This window comes from Melanotaenia boesemani, chromosome 22 (assembly GCF_017639745.1).
Source record: "Melanotaenia boesemani isolate fMelBoe1 chromosome 22, fMelBoe1.pri, whole genome shotgun sequence".
Taxonomy (NCBI): Eukaryota; Metazoa; Chordata; class Actinopteri; order Atheriniformes; family Melanotaeniidae; genus Melanotaenia; species Melanotaenia boesemani.
In genome coordinates, this window is record NC_055703.1 from 9,064,777 (window position 1) to 9,080,816 (window position 16,040).

Consider the following 16,040-nt stretch of genomic DNA (forward strand, 5'->3'; position numbering starts at 1 on the left):
AATACATGACAACTGTGTTACAATACATATAAAACATTACAGGCTTTCCAACTACATCCACTAATTGTCTTTGTCCTGTTGAGAAGTAGAAATATGTTTAAAGGGTTGAGGAGGTGATGCTACACAGTGGTAAACACAGCAAAGACCAGCTTCTATCAGCAAATTTAAGATTTTTTTTTTTCCAGATATTTCAAACTTTGTCTTATGTGCAGTGTTATGTTGCTGCGATTTTTTTTAAAAGGAAAAACCAAATTCATGTATGTTTAGGTTGTGTGGAGGTTGGGATAGTTTTTCAGATTCTCACAGGAGCTATAGTGTTGCCACAATGGATGCTTTCATTTCTGCTGCATGCATAGAAATTGCCATTTCAACATGAGTATATGGATTCTTCTTGTACAAGGATGAGACTTACACAGCCAAAATTGTTCTATCAGTGTAGAGACATTTTTAGGACATATAACCTCCCCATAATAGTGAAATCAGACAACGACACACCACGATGAGGTGTGCAGGAAAAATGATAAGCTTGCAGGCTGTAGCTGTACACAAATTTCTAGGAAGTGAAATACATTCTCAGGAACATGGTATAATTTTTTCCCCACTCTTTTTGGGCTCACCTTTTAATCATTATTATATGCAGTCAGAGTTCTTAACAGAGAAATGTCACCGAAAATGTTAGATCTCAAATGGCACATGGTTTACAGCTGATGCATATTTTATACTAAGGGGAAGTTTTCACTTTAGGTTTCCAGCTCTAGTGATTAGACGTCTTAGTGATTAGATCTGACCGCATGTACTTCCTCTCTCTACACTCTGTTATTTTCCTGTACTTCTACTCAATGGTCGTGGGCCCACAAATAAAGAGACAATAAATATACAAGGCAACTAAACGGGGGGGGGGGGGGAAGAAACAAGTCCCTCTTTAGAGAGCGTTAGATCCATCATTGTCAAAACTGTTTCTCACCCGTAGTTCCATCTTGTGCCATGGCTGTTTCTTAGGGTTGATGCTGAAAATCTTTTTTTGTTTGGCCATTTCCACATAAGCTTCATGACCCTGTCGGAAGTAGTACACCTGCACACAATCCCAAATATGAAACAGATCATTTCTTTAACTGCAGCTTGTACACTATTTATCTTACAAGTCTTGACCAAAGGCTAATTAAAGACAGAAAACATGTTTATCACACACATGAAACAACATTTATAACTGGCTCTTTTTTGTGTGTTGTATGAACATTAAAGTTTTAGAGTGCTGATGTAAAATAGAAGCCAGTGTTTTGGGATGAGCAGAAATGTGGTGTACGTGTGATGCTGTGTACCTCGTCTCCCATCTGGGGTATGTAAGGGCATCTCCTGGGGACTGTGTCTGTGATCCAGGCAGAGGGAAGCCATTCTTCCAGGGTTAGACCTTGCTCCTGAAACTCAGTCCTCTGAAAGACACACAACAGGATAAAAACTGCACACTCTGTGGTGACTCACCAATGGAAACTAACAGGAATAACTGAATCATATAGTGACTTCACGTCAGTCTTCCTGTAACTGAAACCGCGGCAGTTAGAAATTCATGAATTACTGATAACAAACCTTCCTCTTCTCCTTTGGCTTTTTCTTCTTTGGCAATGCACCATCTTTGTCTGGTTTGTCTTTCTTCTTCTCCTTCTTCCCCTCCCTCTTCTTCTCTGCATCCTCCTCAGAGCCACTGCTTTTCTTTTTCACCTTGACGCTCTTCTTGGGTGGCTCCAGGTTGATCCCTGCATCCGCGGTCCAGTCAGAATAATCGCTGGAGTAATCGCTGTAGATTTAAAACACAGATTTAAAGAGTCAACTCGTGCTACTTTTTAATTTCCATATTTTATCCACATGTATGTGCAGGATGTCATAGGATGTATGAATCTTACCTTGAACTGCTGTGGTCATCTGGCCAGGGCTCCTTTTCTTCCTCATCCTTCTCATCCTCTGAGGAGTGTCCGTTAATTTGACGAACCTCCACTTCACCCTTCAGATGCACAATATTTTATGTCAGCAAGCCAAATAAAATAAATAAATAAATAGATGAAAATCAAAAACAGAATCAATCTAAAGCTGGTGTCGTGTAAAACATGTAAAAAAAAAAAAAAAAAAAAGAAGAAGAAGAAAGAAAGAAAGGGGAATAAAAATAATTTTTTTTTTTTTAATAAAAGTAACCCTAATAGAAATAAAAAAAAAAAAAAACAAAAAAAAAAAAACAAATCATGTGTTTTAAATTCCAGAGAGAAAACTAAAGCCTGAAGCTAAAAACAAAGAAGTGCGCTATCTACCTCTGAGGTGCTTTCATCGTCATCAGCACCCTCAGCACTCTGACGGCTGGTCTCTTCCATGGTTGCTCGAGTGTGATAGCCGTGGTTCCCCTGGCTCTTCCTCCCTTCCTCCACAACGCATTCTGATGTTGGATGAACCTGCAAAAGCAGACAGTGATGGAGGCTGAGTGGAAACAAAGCACCATGTTTGTGGGTTAAAAAAAAAAGGTTGAAAGTTACAACAGCAGCTCCTGTTGCGAGCTGCATCTCACACACCCTGCTCTCTTTGGGGAGAGAGTGGATTGTACGTCTCCTCCTTTCTGACTGATAAATATTGATCTCCTCTTCTCCTTTAGCTTCGCGCCAGGTCACCTGCCTCCTGCAAACATGCACAGATTATAACTTACAGTTCTGTTTAGTGTAACTCGATGTACGGCAAGTATCTGTGAGGGGAAGATACCTGACTGAGGCGTCCTCCAGTTCAGGGACCAGCACTCTGCGGCTCCAGGCCACCAGGTCTCCCTCTGTGGCCATCTGGCTGCGAGGGGCGTTGCTGTGCATCTGTCGGACACCCTCAATCTGTCCGCTGCGTCGGAGACCAACATTGGGTGGGGAGTGTACCTCTGTGGGTGAACCTACAGATCCTGAGAGAAAAATGCATAGTTTAAGGAACAACTTCCTGCACTTTGTCAGAAATATCAAAGAAAAACACCTGTTGAAGGACACTGATATTCCTACAAAAAGGAAGGTTTAAAATAATCCAAAAAGTGAGCCCAAATACAAATATAATAGAAAATAACACAAAAAATCTTTCAAATGTCAGTGTGTATATAAGGCAAATGGGAATAAAAAAAAATCCCAAATATTCCTAAAGCCCACAAAAAAGCCAATTTGATTATTTACTCTCTGATCAATTCATTAATAAACTGCTTCAGCCTTATCGCAGTCAGACTGGAAACTCTGTTTTTCACTGGAAAACTCAAGTAAAAATAATTTGATTTAACCGAGTCAGTTACTGAGTTAAAAACTTGAGCTGGGAAACTTAATAGAATCCATAGCTTATCTAATAACAACTTTTATTAGGACATTTCTTTCCTTTAAATTAAGCCTGCTCTGCGTAGCTGTCTAACATCCTGCATGCTTACATGTTAGTATGGAGCCTCAGAGCACATGACTCAGATCTTCTGCATCACTTAAATCCAGAACACTTATGTGTTCTCTGCACCATCTGATGGAAACCGATCAGTTTGCACTGATAGTCTTAATCTTACAGCCAATCTGAATTTTAATACTCAGACAGGATTTTACCAGACTGAATGACAGATTTACTATTGCTTTGTGACTGGTGCAAACTCTGTTTTAGCATCAGGAAAATACCACTGAATAATGCCTGAAAAGCGTGGTCACATGGATCTTGTTATTGAGCCCTGATCCAGATGTCCTGATTTTCACTACTGGAGTTCAAAATCAAGGAAGAGATTCCTTCAATGAAATCACTTGGACTTATTTAGGAAGTTTTGTGCTCAGCTCACTACAAACTGCATCATTATTTACCACAGAATAAAAGCACTACTTCAATTTTATACTTGATTCAGCTTTGACTGGTACTGCACAGAAGATGTAAATGTGAGTTTGTGAAGGGGAAGCGTGCCAGAAGGAGTTACCAGAGAGAAAACAGTTATTTTATTCTTAACTGACTGCAGGAAGTCTGAATCCTTCTAACTAAAGAGTCACAGCACAACTGTTGCATCAACAATCTGTGCAACCATTTATATTTTATGTTTTTTGTTAAATCATTAACAGTTTTTTTTACCCACATGTTGCCATTTTTCTGAGCTTTTAATGATATCCCAGAGGTGGCTAATCAGCAGCAGTAAATCTGGCTTTTGGGTAAGACCTACAGGTTTTCCTTTTCCTTATTTTACACATTTTGCTACATATACTATACAGTATTGACTGTTTTTGACAGTTTAGTAATGGTAAGGTGTTGAACGTTTCATGGCAGCCATTTTGACTTGAAATGGAAGAAGCATGGGAAATTATCAGGAGCTCCACTGGGGGAAAGTTCTGCGTAAACTGAACTAAAATAATTGGAACATTATCCTTAAACCACACGTAAGAATTAAATTACCATATTTTCAGCTGCATATTTTACTACCTGCAGTTTGTAAACTGCAGAAAAGGATGTTCTGTCAGGTGCACTTTGTGTGTGTTCAGTCTTTCTCCGTTGTCTCATTGTATTAAGTTAACGTTTGCACATTAAGTTAATGCTTCAGTTATTTTTTTCAGTGGTACAGGAGAAACATGCCGTAGTTATCGCAAACCTAGAGCGCCCTCTCGCAGCTGTGGACAGTAATGGTAACTCTGTGGTTCGTGTCAGTAATTAACATGTTAAATTTTATCAGAATCAGAACCAGAAAAATTTATTAAGTTGCAGAACCAGCCAAACTATGAAAAAAGTGCAGCTTTTAGTCCGGAAATATGGGACCTAAATGTGTCTGGATGAATGCGGATGAATTCAGTTATGAGAATATCACTGAATTTGCTTTTGATGACTCTTAGCATTAAGAGTCAAAGAGGGGAAATCAATGTCAGTTTAAGTTTGTCTGCTTTTTCTCAGTTATTGAACTTTTCTATGCTTCCTGTCCAAATGCTAACTTTAAATACATTTTCTGTATGTTTCCTGTTTCCTATATGAAAAAAATATAGTTTTTTGTTCCCCTAGGCCATAATGTTCTTCAATGCATACTGTAAGAGGGGAGCATCGATTTTTCTACAAGACTGCAAACAAATACTAAGACACAGTATTTTTTATTATTATTTTTTTAGCCTTGTTTAGTTTTATATAAGTTGTACAGTAATTATATCTGTCCCACTGTATGTTTATCTTTCTGGTAGCCATCTTTAACATTTTACATGATTCCCATAGGCACAACTTTTACTGAGTAAGCAATAATAAGTTGGTAATAATTTGCACAATAAAAATGAAATTATAAAAGTCATATGTGGATCAACATGATCCTGTTTTAACCTGCATTAGTAGACTCATAAAGCCACAACATGTCTGTCTTAACAAGAGGCAGATGCAGCAGATAATAAAAATCATCTGAAAAGCATATGAACCATCACACTGCGGTAGTATCTTACCTCTGGTAGCCCTAGTGGAAGCAGAGGCATCGTTGGTTCCCAGCCTTTGGTCCTGTTCCTGCTGCAGCCTCTGAATCATGGTGTCCAGAGGACTGGGCCCATCCACCGCCTGCTCGCTCACCACTTGGTTCAGGCCTGACAGACCGCACAGCAGCAGAAGAAAGACAGAAACATGAAATATGAAAGAAGAAATAAAAGAGAAGCTTCCACAGTGCAACACTGCATATTAAAATCCTCTATAATTTACATTGAAGAAGTAAAAGCAGCAAAAGGTTCTTCAGTTCGTGCATTCTTCAGTTTCCACTGTGTTATATGATACCTTTTATTAAATACTAATTATTTCTGTTTACATTCCTTCAAGGGTGCTAAAACAGCTTTATTAAAGCCCCCCTTTGTACACATTTGAGGATTGTCATTGCTATTCCCAGGTGACAAGAGCAGAATGATCAGCTTGAAAATAAGTTATCTTGATTAGCTGACAGATGGGCTCTGATGAGTCAGAAAACGACAGCAACACCTGCAGGCATAGGTCTGATCTGACGAGTACAAGCAGATGAGGGCAGAGTGGAAATACAACCGAGTTTGTGCCCTCGGGCCATAAAGAAGAAGACATGTACATAACAGTCTGATCTCAGCCTATGTACCAGAAGAAGTGACCCCCATCTGAGGAATCAGCTGCTCATCTCTGCAGCCCTCCCTGCCGGGCACCAGTCGCTGGTATCTCGGGGGGTGAGGATTCCCATCCACATCTACCAGGAAGGGAGGAGGCATTAGGTGTGGAGCCTGCTGAGTTTGCTCATCCAGCACATAATTGTTGGCGTCTCGGATAAGTGGCCGGTAGTCAGTGTGGAAGAACATCTGGTCTGCAATCTGAATTGGGTTTAAAATTAGGAGGTAGAGGGCATTTTTGTTAGCAGGAACACTCAGTTACATGACTTATTGGGCATGTCTATACATATTAAAGATGAACCTGGTGGCATACCTTATCATACTTGCTGCTGGAGCCAAAGCCAAAGATGAGCAGGTGACCGTGGGAATCTGTGGCTGCAAAGTGCTGCCCATCAGGGCTGCATTTGCAGTCAAATAATGCTCCATGCCCTTGGCCCTCAATCTATCCACAGAGAGGGAGACAGGGAAAGGGTGCAAGCTGTAAATGATGATTTAATTCCAGTACAGAAAATTGCAGGAAATGGTAGCAACTGTACAGTAAAGACAACTAATCCAGTAGTGCACCAACCATGGCACATACAAATAATATTTGATAGGAAATGGTTTTCTACAGCAGTAACTAAAATATTTAGTAAATTTTATTTTGCTTCCACTAAATGTCAAACCATGACAGTGAGCAGGACGACAAGCTCTTCTAAAGCTCTTTGGACATCCTCCATTTACTTATAGAAAACAAATAAATGCAGCAATCTGCTGAAACATGCAAAAATAAAAGTAAATCTGGTATATAAAAAGGCAAAAAATTAGTCTGAGGACACTATTGTTTTGAACCAAACATACAGAAACATTGTACTTTGACTATGTTAGTCAGGCCATAATGCACACTTTATACATCTCACTAAATTAGTCTATCCCTGAAATATTTTCAAATTCCTGCTATTTGTGATCTATTTTATTACATTTTATATTCTATTATTTTACATTTTATGCTGGAAATTTAAATATTAATACTTCCACTGTATTTCTCAATCTACAGAGTAAATAAAGTATTATTTTATCTTATCTTAATGAGCCTTAAAGTCAATATTTGGTATGATCACCTTTATTTTTCAACAGTGTGAACCCTCTCAGGACAAGTTGGAATATTTAAGTACTTTTCAGGATTCAATCCAAAGCTCTTATTTGAATATTGGCTGTCTTATTGTTATGTTCTCTATTCAGATGATCCCACACGGCTTCGAGGAGGGCTGATCGCTCCATCAGACCTGTTGCCACTGATTTTCAGTCCAATTCTTGTGTCATTTAGCCTTTTCTCCGTTTCCCATTCTTAAAAATGGCTTTTGACAGGCACCCTTTCATGGAGACCATTTCTGATGAGGTTTCAGTGAACAGTAGATGCATCAACTAAAGGGTCGGATGCATTTCTTAGATCCTGCACCAATGTGTACACACACAAATGATTCCTTCTGAGTTAGGTTTTTCATTCATGCTTGAATTATTCACAGATGAGTTTTAAGTGGTTTAACAAGTAAAACATATCTATGGGGGTTATTTCCTCATCTATAATCAATAGTGTGAGAGTTTGATTTGAGAGTTTTTAAGCTCAAATATCATATTGCTCCCTCTCAAAACTCTGCTCTCACACTCAAAAGGTCCCTTCTTCCTCTCAAATATATTGTCCTTCCTTTCAAAACTCTGCTCCTCTTCTCAAGTTTAGTGTTGCAGGTCCAAATCTCCTGCACTCGAGCACTCTGCTCCCCTCACACTTCTATGTACTCTCTGCACTCTCAAAACTTCTGCTCTTGGATATTTTTTCCTCTCTCTTGGGTTGCTGAATGAGCTGTCTGTCAATATGTTCGATTTAAGTGCAAGATTTCTTGTTTTCACCCTCAAATATCAGCAATATATTCGAGCATGAAAACAAGAAACCTTGCTCTCAAATAAAACAATTATGCTCTTGATTAAAGATAGGGAAATACTCCCGTATATATCTGAAAATGGTCAAGTACAAGGACTGGAGTAAGAATATGCAAAAATGTCCAAAAAAAAACAAAACAAAAAAAAAAAAAAAAAAGTGGAAGACATTCAGAAAGTTTAAAATACTTTAAGCCCAGACAAAATCTGGCTCCATTGACACAAAACATATATATGAAAATAAAAGTTGCTGAAAACCTTTTGCTGAAATAAACATCTGCTATGAAAACTAGTCACACAGAACACCATCTGCAGAAACTGAAACTTTTTCAATTTTTAGCTTGATTGTGGTGGGGTTGGGGGTGGGGGTGGGGTCAGTGTCACAGTCGCTTTTACTAAGATAACCAGAATTCTGAACTTAGCTAGCACACAGCTTATCAAACAAGCCTAATGCGCTGCAGGCTTGTGCAGGTACTGTGCATTTGTTTTCACTCAGCTGCATGTCATGACATCAAATGCACAGACTATTAATAAACACGGCAAAAAAATGAATGAGTGTGAGAAGATGCAAAATCAAAACATTAGCACATGCTGACAGATGGCAGCACTCATTCATATGATATTTTGGCTTCAGTTTATTAAAGTAGAAAAAACAGATTACAGCAGTGTTCGTCACATATTCACTTCTACGTGATCTGTTTACAGCTAAGATCTTACTTTCTCTGGTATGTCCAGTGACTTACGTTGACTGATGTGATCCAAGATGGCTCATATCGAGGTGGTATGAAAACAACCAAGTCAAGGTTCAAAAGTTCAGTTCCTGTTCAGAGCATGGTGTACTAACATTAGCAACATTTAGATGAATTATCCTGTACTTGCTACTTGTTCGTTCATGTCCTCAGGAGCTGCTACTTAGCAAAACGCACAGAATCTCACAACCCTTTTCAAACTAGGCCTTTTCCACTCTCAACTCCCACACAGCACTGTTCAACAGCACAACGATCGACACCCCAATTTGGCCAAATGACCAGCTCCCTGATGAATCATAATCTGAGACTGTGATTATCACTGTCCTTGGTTGCCATAGAGACAAAGACAGGAAATACAATAAATGATTAACACACTAGATGAATATACACACCCGCATATGTACTTCCCCCCCTGATATTTTACTACATGTTGAGCTTGTGTGCGCACACTTATAAAAACACTAAACGCCTTTTGTGACAGAAATGGAAAAATAAAAGAGGAAAAACAGTGTGAAAACTAAAAAGGAAAGTAAAAGCGAAGGAGAGTGAGAGTAATAGTGGGTGAAAGGGAAAGAATGTCAGACAAAGGCCAACACTGGTGAAAGAATGAGAAAAGAATGTGTAGTGGGAAAGCAGCAAACGGTTGAGAATTTCTTCTAACGTTTGAATATTTCTTCTAAGCACACATTTGCGCAGTCTTAGAAAAAAGTAGAACAATAAATTCATCTTTTGCAGATTCTTCAAGCCAGCATGACATCTGTCTTACACAACCAGGGCACAAATATCAGGATCTGGTAAGCTGTTACTTCAGTAACAGAGCAACAGTCTAAAACCTCACCATGTTGAAGTATGAGCGGATCTTTACTCCTCTGGCCAGGTCCCACACGATGCAATTCCCATCATGCCCAGCAGAGAACAGGATTCTTGGATCAAAAGGATGCGGCTCCAGGACGAATACCTCATCCTCATGACCCTGTCAACAAACAGGACGACAACAAACTCTTAAAATTAGACATACTAATAATAATGATAATGTGTTCTTTCTTAAAATGTATTAAATGGTTATGTGAGGTCCAAGATAGCAACTTATTGGCCAACAAACCACAAGCCATTTAACTGGAGAAGCAGCACAATTTCTTTTTACTACTATTCAAATTTAACTTTTGTTTTGTCTTTACACAAATACAGATAAGTCAGTTGTGTTACAGAAATGTATCTGGTCAAAGACAAAAATGCTGAACCAACTGGAATTTTGTCCTGATTGTGGCGCTGGTTAAAGTTAGAAGAGACATCAGGATGGAACAATTAGCAATGTTCTTTAACCCATTTCATCTTAGAATACATCAGCGTCTGGATGTCCAGCTGCTACGCACCATTAACACATGGACCAAGTTCCCTGTGATGGAGTTCCACACCTTCAGCGTCAGATTATTGGCTGCTGTGATCACTGTACTGTCATGGCGATCCCATGCTACCATGGTAACTTTCAGCTTAGTCACCTTGTCTTCAAGTGGAGGGGGGTTGTACTTCCTGAGGGGAAGACGAAGAAGAATTCAATACAAGAACAAGACAATGAGTTTACTGATGATAAATGACAAATGAAAAAAGATTTAATTTAATGAGTAAATAACCATTCAACCAACTCATTCTATTCACACGTTTTTTTTTTTTTTAAGTTTTTGCATTATTAATGAAGTGCAAATTCAATCTGATAGTTTTGGAAAACGCATTTCAACAGCAGGAACCTTCCAAGATCTGGCACATTTTGGAGGGTTGTTTCAGAGAGGAGAAAATTTTACCAAAGAAAACTTGTTCCTGGTTGGAAGGAAGAAAGGGTGATTATGGGAGAAGTAAGAAAAAGCAGAGATGAAACACATGGGTGATATTGTGGATTCTCCAGCAGTTTTGATAAGCTTTTTGGAATCATATCACCGGCTGGTAAACCCAAAACCAATTCAATATGCGGTATCTGCCAAAGAAACACTGACGCTTCCCACAGTACAGTTGTTGCTCCAACTGTTGTTTTGGTGTACAAGGCCCTTTAAACTTCAGAGAATATGCAGGGAGATTATTTTAGCACCTTAACAAAATAAAAAGAAGAAACCACAGGCTTTTTAAATATCAAAATGCACCAACAATCTTCATTTAAGTTAGATCGGTCTCATTAACATCTTAAATCAGTTAATGCATCTCAATCTCTGAAGCATCAAGTCATTAAAATATTTCCAAGAAACAAGTATCTAAGCTTAAATACAAACTAACCTGACTAACCTTTTTTAATCATCAATACAGATATGTTTTAGAGTTGTTCTTTTTAGTTAATTTATTTCAAGTCTGTTGGATTCATTCAAGTAGGAATGACATAAAAAGCTTTATAAAAAGGTTTAAAACACACAAAAATCTTTATACTAAATTTAAGTGTAAAACTCATTTTATTAAGTTGCAAAAACAGTTTTTATTTTATTTTTTTTGTTTGTTGGTAAGAATTTAAACTGACAGGCTGGAGCTCAACAGCACACACACACACACACTCCTGCATACACACACATACCCCGGTAATTTGGTCTGCATGTCCAGCAGAACGCTCCTCCAACCCTGAGGCTGCAGCTGCCAGATTCGAGCTGTACCATCCCTGCTGCCGCTCACAAACCTACAACACAGAGACACACACAGGGGCACAGATTCATGCAACCAAATATAAACACTTAGTTCTCGTTCGGCTAACTACAATATAATGGTTTCCTTTGCACATCACCATACACTAATGATTGTATATGCCCCCCTCTGTGTCCCCCTCTAACTCTCCTTCTTTCTGCATAGACTGATCCGTCTTCACTGCTTTAGATTACACAAACCACTGGGAATTACAGCTGAGCCAAATTTTCCTGCAAACACCATCGACGAGCACACAACTCAGCACTCAGAGCACACAACATGTGTAAGTGTGAGAAATTGTGTGTTAAAGCATGTTTCAGACATCAAGTAAAGGTGGTGTTTCTGCTGACACAATCACGTCACATCGCAGCACCCTGAGGTTCTATTAAAAACAAGCTATGCAACGCTGGCGCACAAGACAAAAATTAACTACACTTACTATATAGCTCTCCTACACACACGGATAAATTCAACCTTTGAAAACTTACCTGTCGCTGCAATGTGAAAATTGGATGCTGTCAACTTTGTCCTGGTAGGAAAAACAAAAAAGAAAAATTATATCAATTTCCCCTACCTGTACAATCATGACACAATATAGGTATTTTTCTATAATAATAATAATTAAAAAAAAAAAAACTCCATGACAAATGACTTTAGTAAAAAAAAAAAAAAAAAAAAAAAAAAAAGATCAAAAAGTCTGCAACAGACTAAATAGAAATGTGAACATTAAGTAGTTTTAAGCTACAAATAAAAATGAACATTTATGGCGACTCACAGTGTGGGATTCAAGCTCAGAAATCTTTTCTGGTTGACCCGACCCAAAGTAGTACACCCTGATGATGTGATCAGTGCTTCCTGTGGCGAGGAACATCCCACCTGGACACAAACGCACAAGGGAACCAGATTAATGCTGGAGTTGCTATTGCTGACATCAATCTTTATTTAAAAAAAAGAAAATATTAGATTTCCATGCATATTAAAAAAAAAATCATATAAGCAGTGATGTCTGAATTGTTTTATATTAAGTTTACATTTTTCAGAAGCTTTCAAATGAGTTCAAGAGCAAAATGTGCAAAACATTTAATGAATTTACTCTAACTCTACTTCCATAAAAGCTGGGACGCTGCGTAAAATGTAACCAACAGAATCCAATGTTTTGAAAATCTCAAAAATTCATTTTATTCCTAATAAAACATAAACAACATATCAGATGCTGAAACCGAGAAATTGTAGAATTTAATATAAAATATTAAGTCATCTTGAATTTGGTGACAGAAACACATCTCGGAAAAATTGGAAAAGGGACATAAAAAAAAAGGAGTAAAAACAATGGACACAAATTAAAAACAAAATGGATAAAAAATAGTCAGTTAACCTCATTAGTTCCCAACAGATCAGTAACACTGGGTATAAAAAAGGAGCATTTTAGAGAGGCAGAGTCTCTCACATGTAACGATGGGCAGAGGTTCTTTTGGAAAAATGTTAGAAAAATGTTCTGCAATGTAAAATTGCAAAGACTTTGCAGGTCCTACTATCTACAGTGTACAATATCATCAAAAGATTCAGAAAATCAGGAGGAATCTCTGTGTGCAAGGAACAAGACCAAAGGGCAAAACTGGATGTTTGTGAGTCAGGCCCTTAAGTGGCACTTAACAAACATGGTTCTCTACTGGAAACCACTGCATTGGCTCAGGAACACATCCAGAAACCACTGTATGTGAACACCGTTCACCCTGAAATCCACAAATGTTAATTCTCTATTATGCAAAAAAGAAACCATACTTGATACAGACGCACAGCCATCATCTCTGGTCCACAGCTTGTGACCTTGTTACCAGTGAACAGTTCAAGTCTGCATTTCTGATGCAGATATTGGGTTGCATTAGTGTCTGTGGCATAGGCAGCTTACATATCTGTCAATGCTGAAAGGTACATGGAAGTTTTAGAGCAACATCTGCTCCAATCCACACAACATCTCTTTCAGTGGAGACCTTGCATGTTTTAGCAAGATAATGCTAAACCACATGCCGCATCCATCACAACAGCATGGCTTTTCAGGAGAAAAGAGCTGAACTGGCCTGCCTGCAGTCCAGACCTTTCAACAACAGCAAACATGTGAAGCATCATGAAATTATCCAGCAACGAAGGTCCAGGGCAGTCGAACAACTAGAAGCCTGCATCAGACAAAAATGGATAACAATCTTCTCCAGCAACTACACAACCATATTCAAAATCAGCTAATATTTTCATCTCATTTTCATTTCTGAGTGTTTTTTGAACATCCAGTAACAACAGATGCAAGCATGCCAGATTATAGCTAACAAGCTAATTTGCATCCACAGTCCCAATGCTACCATTTGCAAGAAATCGTAAAAGGCCTCAATTTAAACATCTGATATGTTGTTTATTGTCTGTTGGGAAAAAAAAGGGGGTTTATGACTTTACCAAATCCTAAATTTTTTTTTTTTTTTTTTTTTTTTATTGTTTACATTTTACAAAGCTTACTAAATCTTTTGGTCTTTGTGTTGTAAGGGTTCAACTTCACACAGGTAAACTGATGGGGTCTGTATATAGAATAGAATAGAAGTTTATTGCCATTTGTACAGTTAAAAACAGGAACAGTGGAATTCTTGTGCATGTCCCTGAGTTGAGTAGCAAACAAAAACACTGCATTCAAGACAGGAAGGTGCATAAGGTAAAGAAACTAAACATTATAAATAAACTACACATTCTAAATAAAACAATAAAACAGCACTAACGAATTAAAAAACAGTAATAAAAGCAGGTATACACACACAGAACTGGATTTGGCCGAAATGGTTGCACAGATATTGCACACTTTGAGGCTACACTACCTTGCTTTAAAGTAGTGTAGGCTCTTGCACAAATTGTCCAGCAAGGGGAATTAATTGTTCAGTGTCTGAGTGAGAAAGTGAGATTTTCCTTCTTTGATGTCCTGAGCCACTAGCCTTACAGAACCTATAAAAAAGCTGTTGTGGAAGCGGGTCCTGTGAGTGCTGACGCTCTCAGGCCTGCGGTGCCTCAGGTTGTAATCTGACTCCACCACCTGGAACAGTGTATGGGCTGGGTGGTGTTTGTCCTCGAGAATTTATATTGAATATATACTGAAAAGCTGGGAGCGCTTTTGAGTGTAGCTGCCTGCTATTCTAAATCTTCCTTTTAATCTGTGCAAACTATGCACACGCCTTCACGTTATTTGGCCATTTCTCCTCAGTGGTTTTAAACTGACCATGAAAATCAAAGTGAGTTGTGTTCACCTGCACTGAAGGAGGAGCAGATCATCTGGACACCAGGCCTGGAGCGCTCTGTGAATTTACTGGGCCTCTGGCTGGACACACAAAGAATATCAAACCAGCATACAGTTAAAATAAATGTATAGATAAGACTAATAATACTTATTAGTGTCAACATATGAATGTCCATATATTATTCTTACTTCTTAAGTAATGTGATGACAAGTCGCTTGATGCAAAACGTGTGAAAGTCACAGGTGAGACAGTGTGCATACTATGTCTTGTTAATTTTTCTCACCCAAACTTGAGCGTACGAGCATCCCACTGCCAGAAGCAGATGGTGCCATCGGCTCCGGTGGAGGACAGGTAGCGCTTGGAGCCACTACAAAGAGGCGAGAACTGCAAACACAAGCAGATAGAGGTTAAAATGAGCATAGGGAGCAATGAAATAAAATCGCTGCATTGAAATTAATGGACAATTTATTTATATGAATTTGTAAAATGTTCATTATAAAATATGTAGGCTTATAATACACAGGGGCACAGATTAAAAAAAAAAAAAAACTAATAAAAAAGGCGGCATGTTAACAAATGTTTAATCATCAATTAACATCAAAATGTACAACCAGCTTATCCCAAATCAAACTTTATTGAGATTATATATATATATATAAAAAAACCTTCACACACTTAAGTATAAAATGTCAAAGCACAAAAACACATGGCTGAAAATAAAAACACGCACACACACGCTGTTCTTTGAACAAACAAATTTTTGGCTTTGAGTTTCTGTCTCTTTAACTAAAACATCAATATAAATGCATAACTGGAGATAAACATCTGGCTTGAAACTGAGGTGAGGAAACAATATCGTGGGGATCCATCCACATCAGAAGCCACCTCACCAAGGTCTACAGAGGGCGTCACCACAGGAAACTGCCCAGATCAAGGCAGGCCGGGGACCAAACCACAGCCAAGGCTGCAGTGCAGGGTCCCCCAACCTCCCCGACCAGGGTGATCTCTACAGTAATGACCTACAGATCGGGTAGGCATAGCCCCTGATGTGGAGGATCTACATGAGAAAAAAAAACAGTTAAAGAGTAAGAACAAGATCAAAATAAACCTAAAAACAACAACAAATAAGAATCACAAAAACTAAACATAAAATAGGTACATAAATAAATAAGCAAAAGACAGTAAAATGATTTAAAAAAAAATAGACTAAATACAAAATATATTTATGTATAAATAAATAAAATAAAGCTAAGCTAAAGCGAGGTCTTGAGCCTCCCACGGTGTTCCAGCTATGAATTAACAACACTATTGATCTTGGTGATGGCCATTAAAGTTTATTTGTGGTTTTTTTTTGTTTCTAT

At 38.3% G+C, this 16,040-nt stretch overlaps 1 protein-coding gene across 1 annotated transcript in view; it reads right to left on the minus strand.

The window, feature by feature from the left end:
* LOC121633577 (pleckstrin homology domain interacting protein) overlaps nucleotides 1–16,040 on the minus strand; it is a 40,125-nt gene that overhangs the window by 14,722 nt on the left and 9,363 nt on the right. Inside the window, exons 9-25 of the mRNA XM_041975692.1 lie at nucleotides 14,963–15,063; nucleotides 14,689–14,759; nucleotides 12,186–12,286; nucleotides 11,899–11,939; nucleotides 11,307–11,405; nucleotides 10,129–10,285; nucleotides 9,594–9,728; nucleotides 6,406–6,534; nucleotides 6,068–6,293; nucleotides 5,424–5,558; nucleotides 2,737–2,920; nucleotides 2,553–2,655; nucleotides 2,298–2,435; nucleotides 1,899–1,996; nucleotides 1,585–1,792; nucleotides 1,320–1,430; nucleotides 965–1,072 (exon numbers count right to left, since the gene is read on the minus strand). Coding sequence (XP_041831626.1) covers nucleotides 965–1,072; nucleotides 1,320–1,430; nucleotides 1,585–1,792; nucleotides 1,899–1,996; nucleotides 2,298–2,435; nucleotides 2,553–2,655; nucleotides 2,737–2,920; nucleotides 5,424–5,558; nucleotides 6,068–6,293; nucleotides 6,406–6,534; nucleotides 9,594–9,728; nucleotides 10,129–10,285; nucleotides 11,307–11,405; nucleotides 11,899–11,939; nucleotides 12,186–12,286; nucleotides 14,689–14,759; nucleotides 14,963–15,063 — 2,145 coding nt within the window. The remainder of the gene's footprint in view (nucleotides 1–964; nucleotides 1,073–1,319; nucleotides 1,431–1,584; nucleotides 1,793–1,898; nucleotides 1,997–2,297; nucleotides 2,436–2,552; nucleotides 2,656–2,736; nucleotides 2,921–5,423; nucleotides 5,559–6,067; nucleotides 6,294–6,405; nucleotides 6,535–9,593; nucleotides 9,729–10,128; nucleotides 10,286–11,306; nucleotides 11,406–11,898; nucleotides 11,940–12,185; nucleotides 12,287–14,688; nucleotides 14,760–14,962; nucleotides 15,064–16,040) is intronic.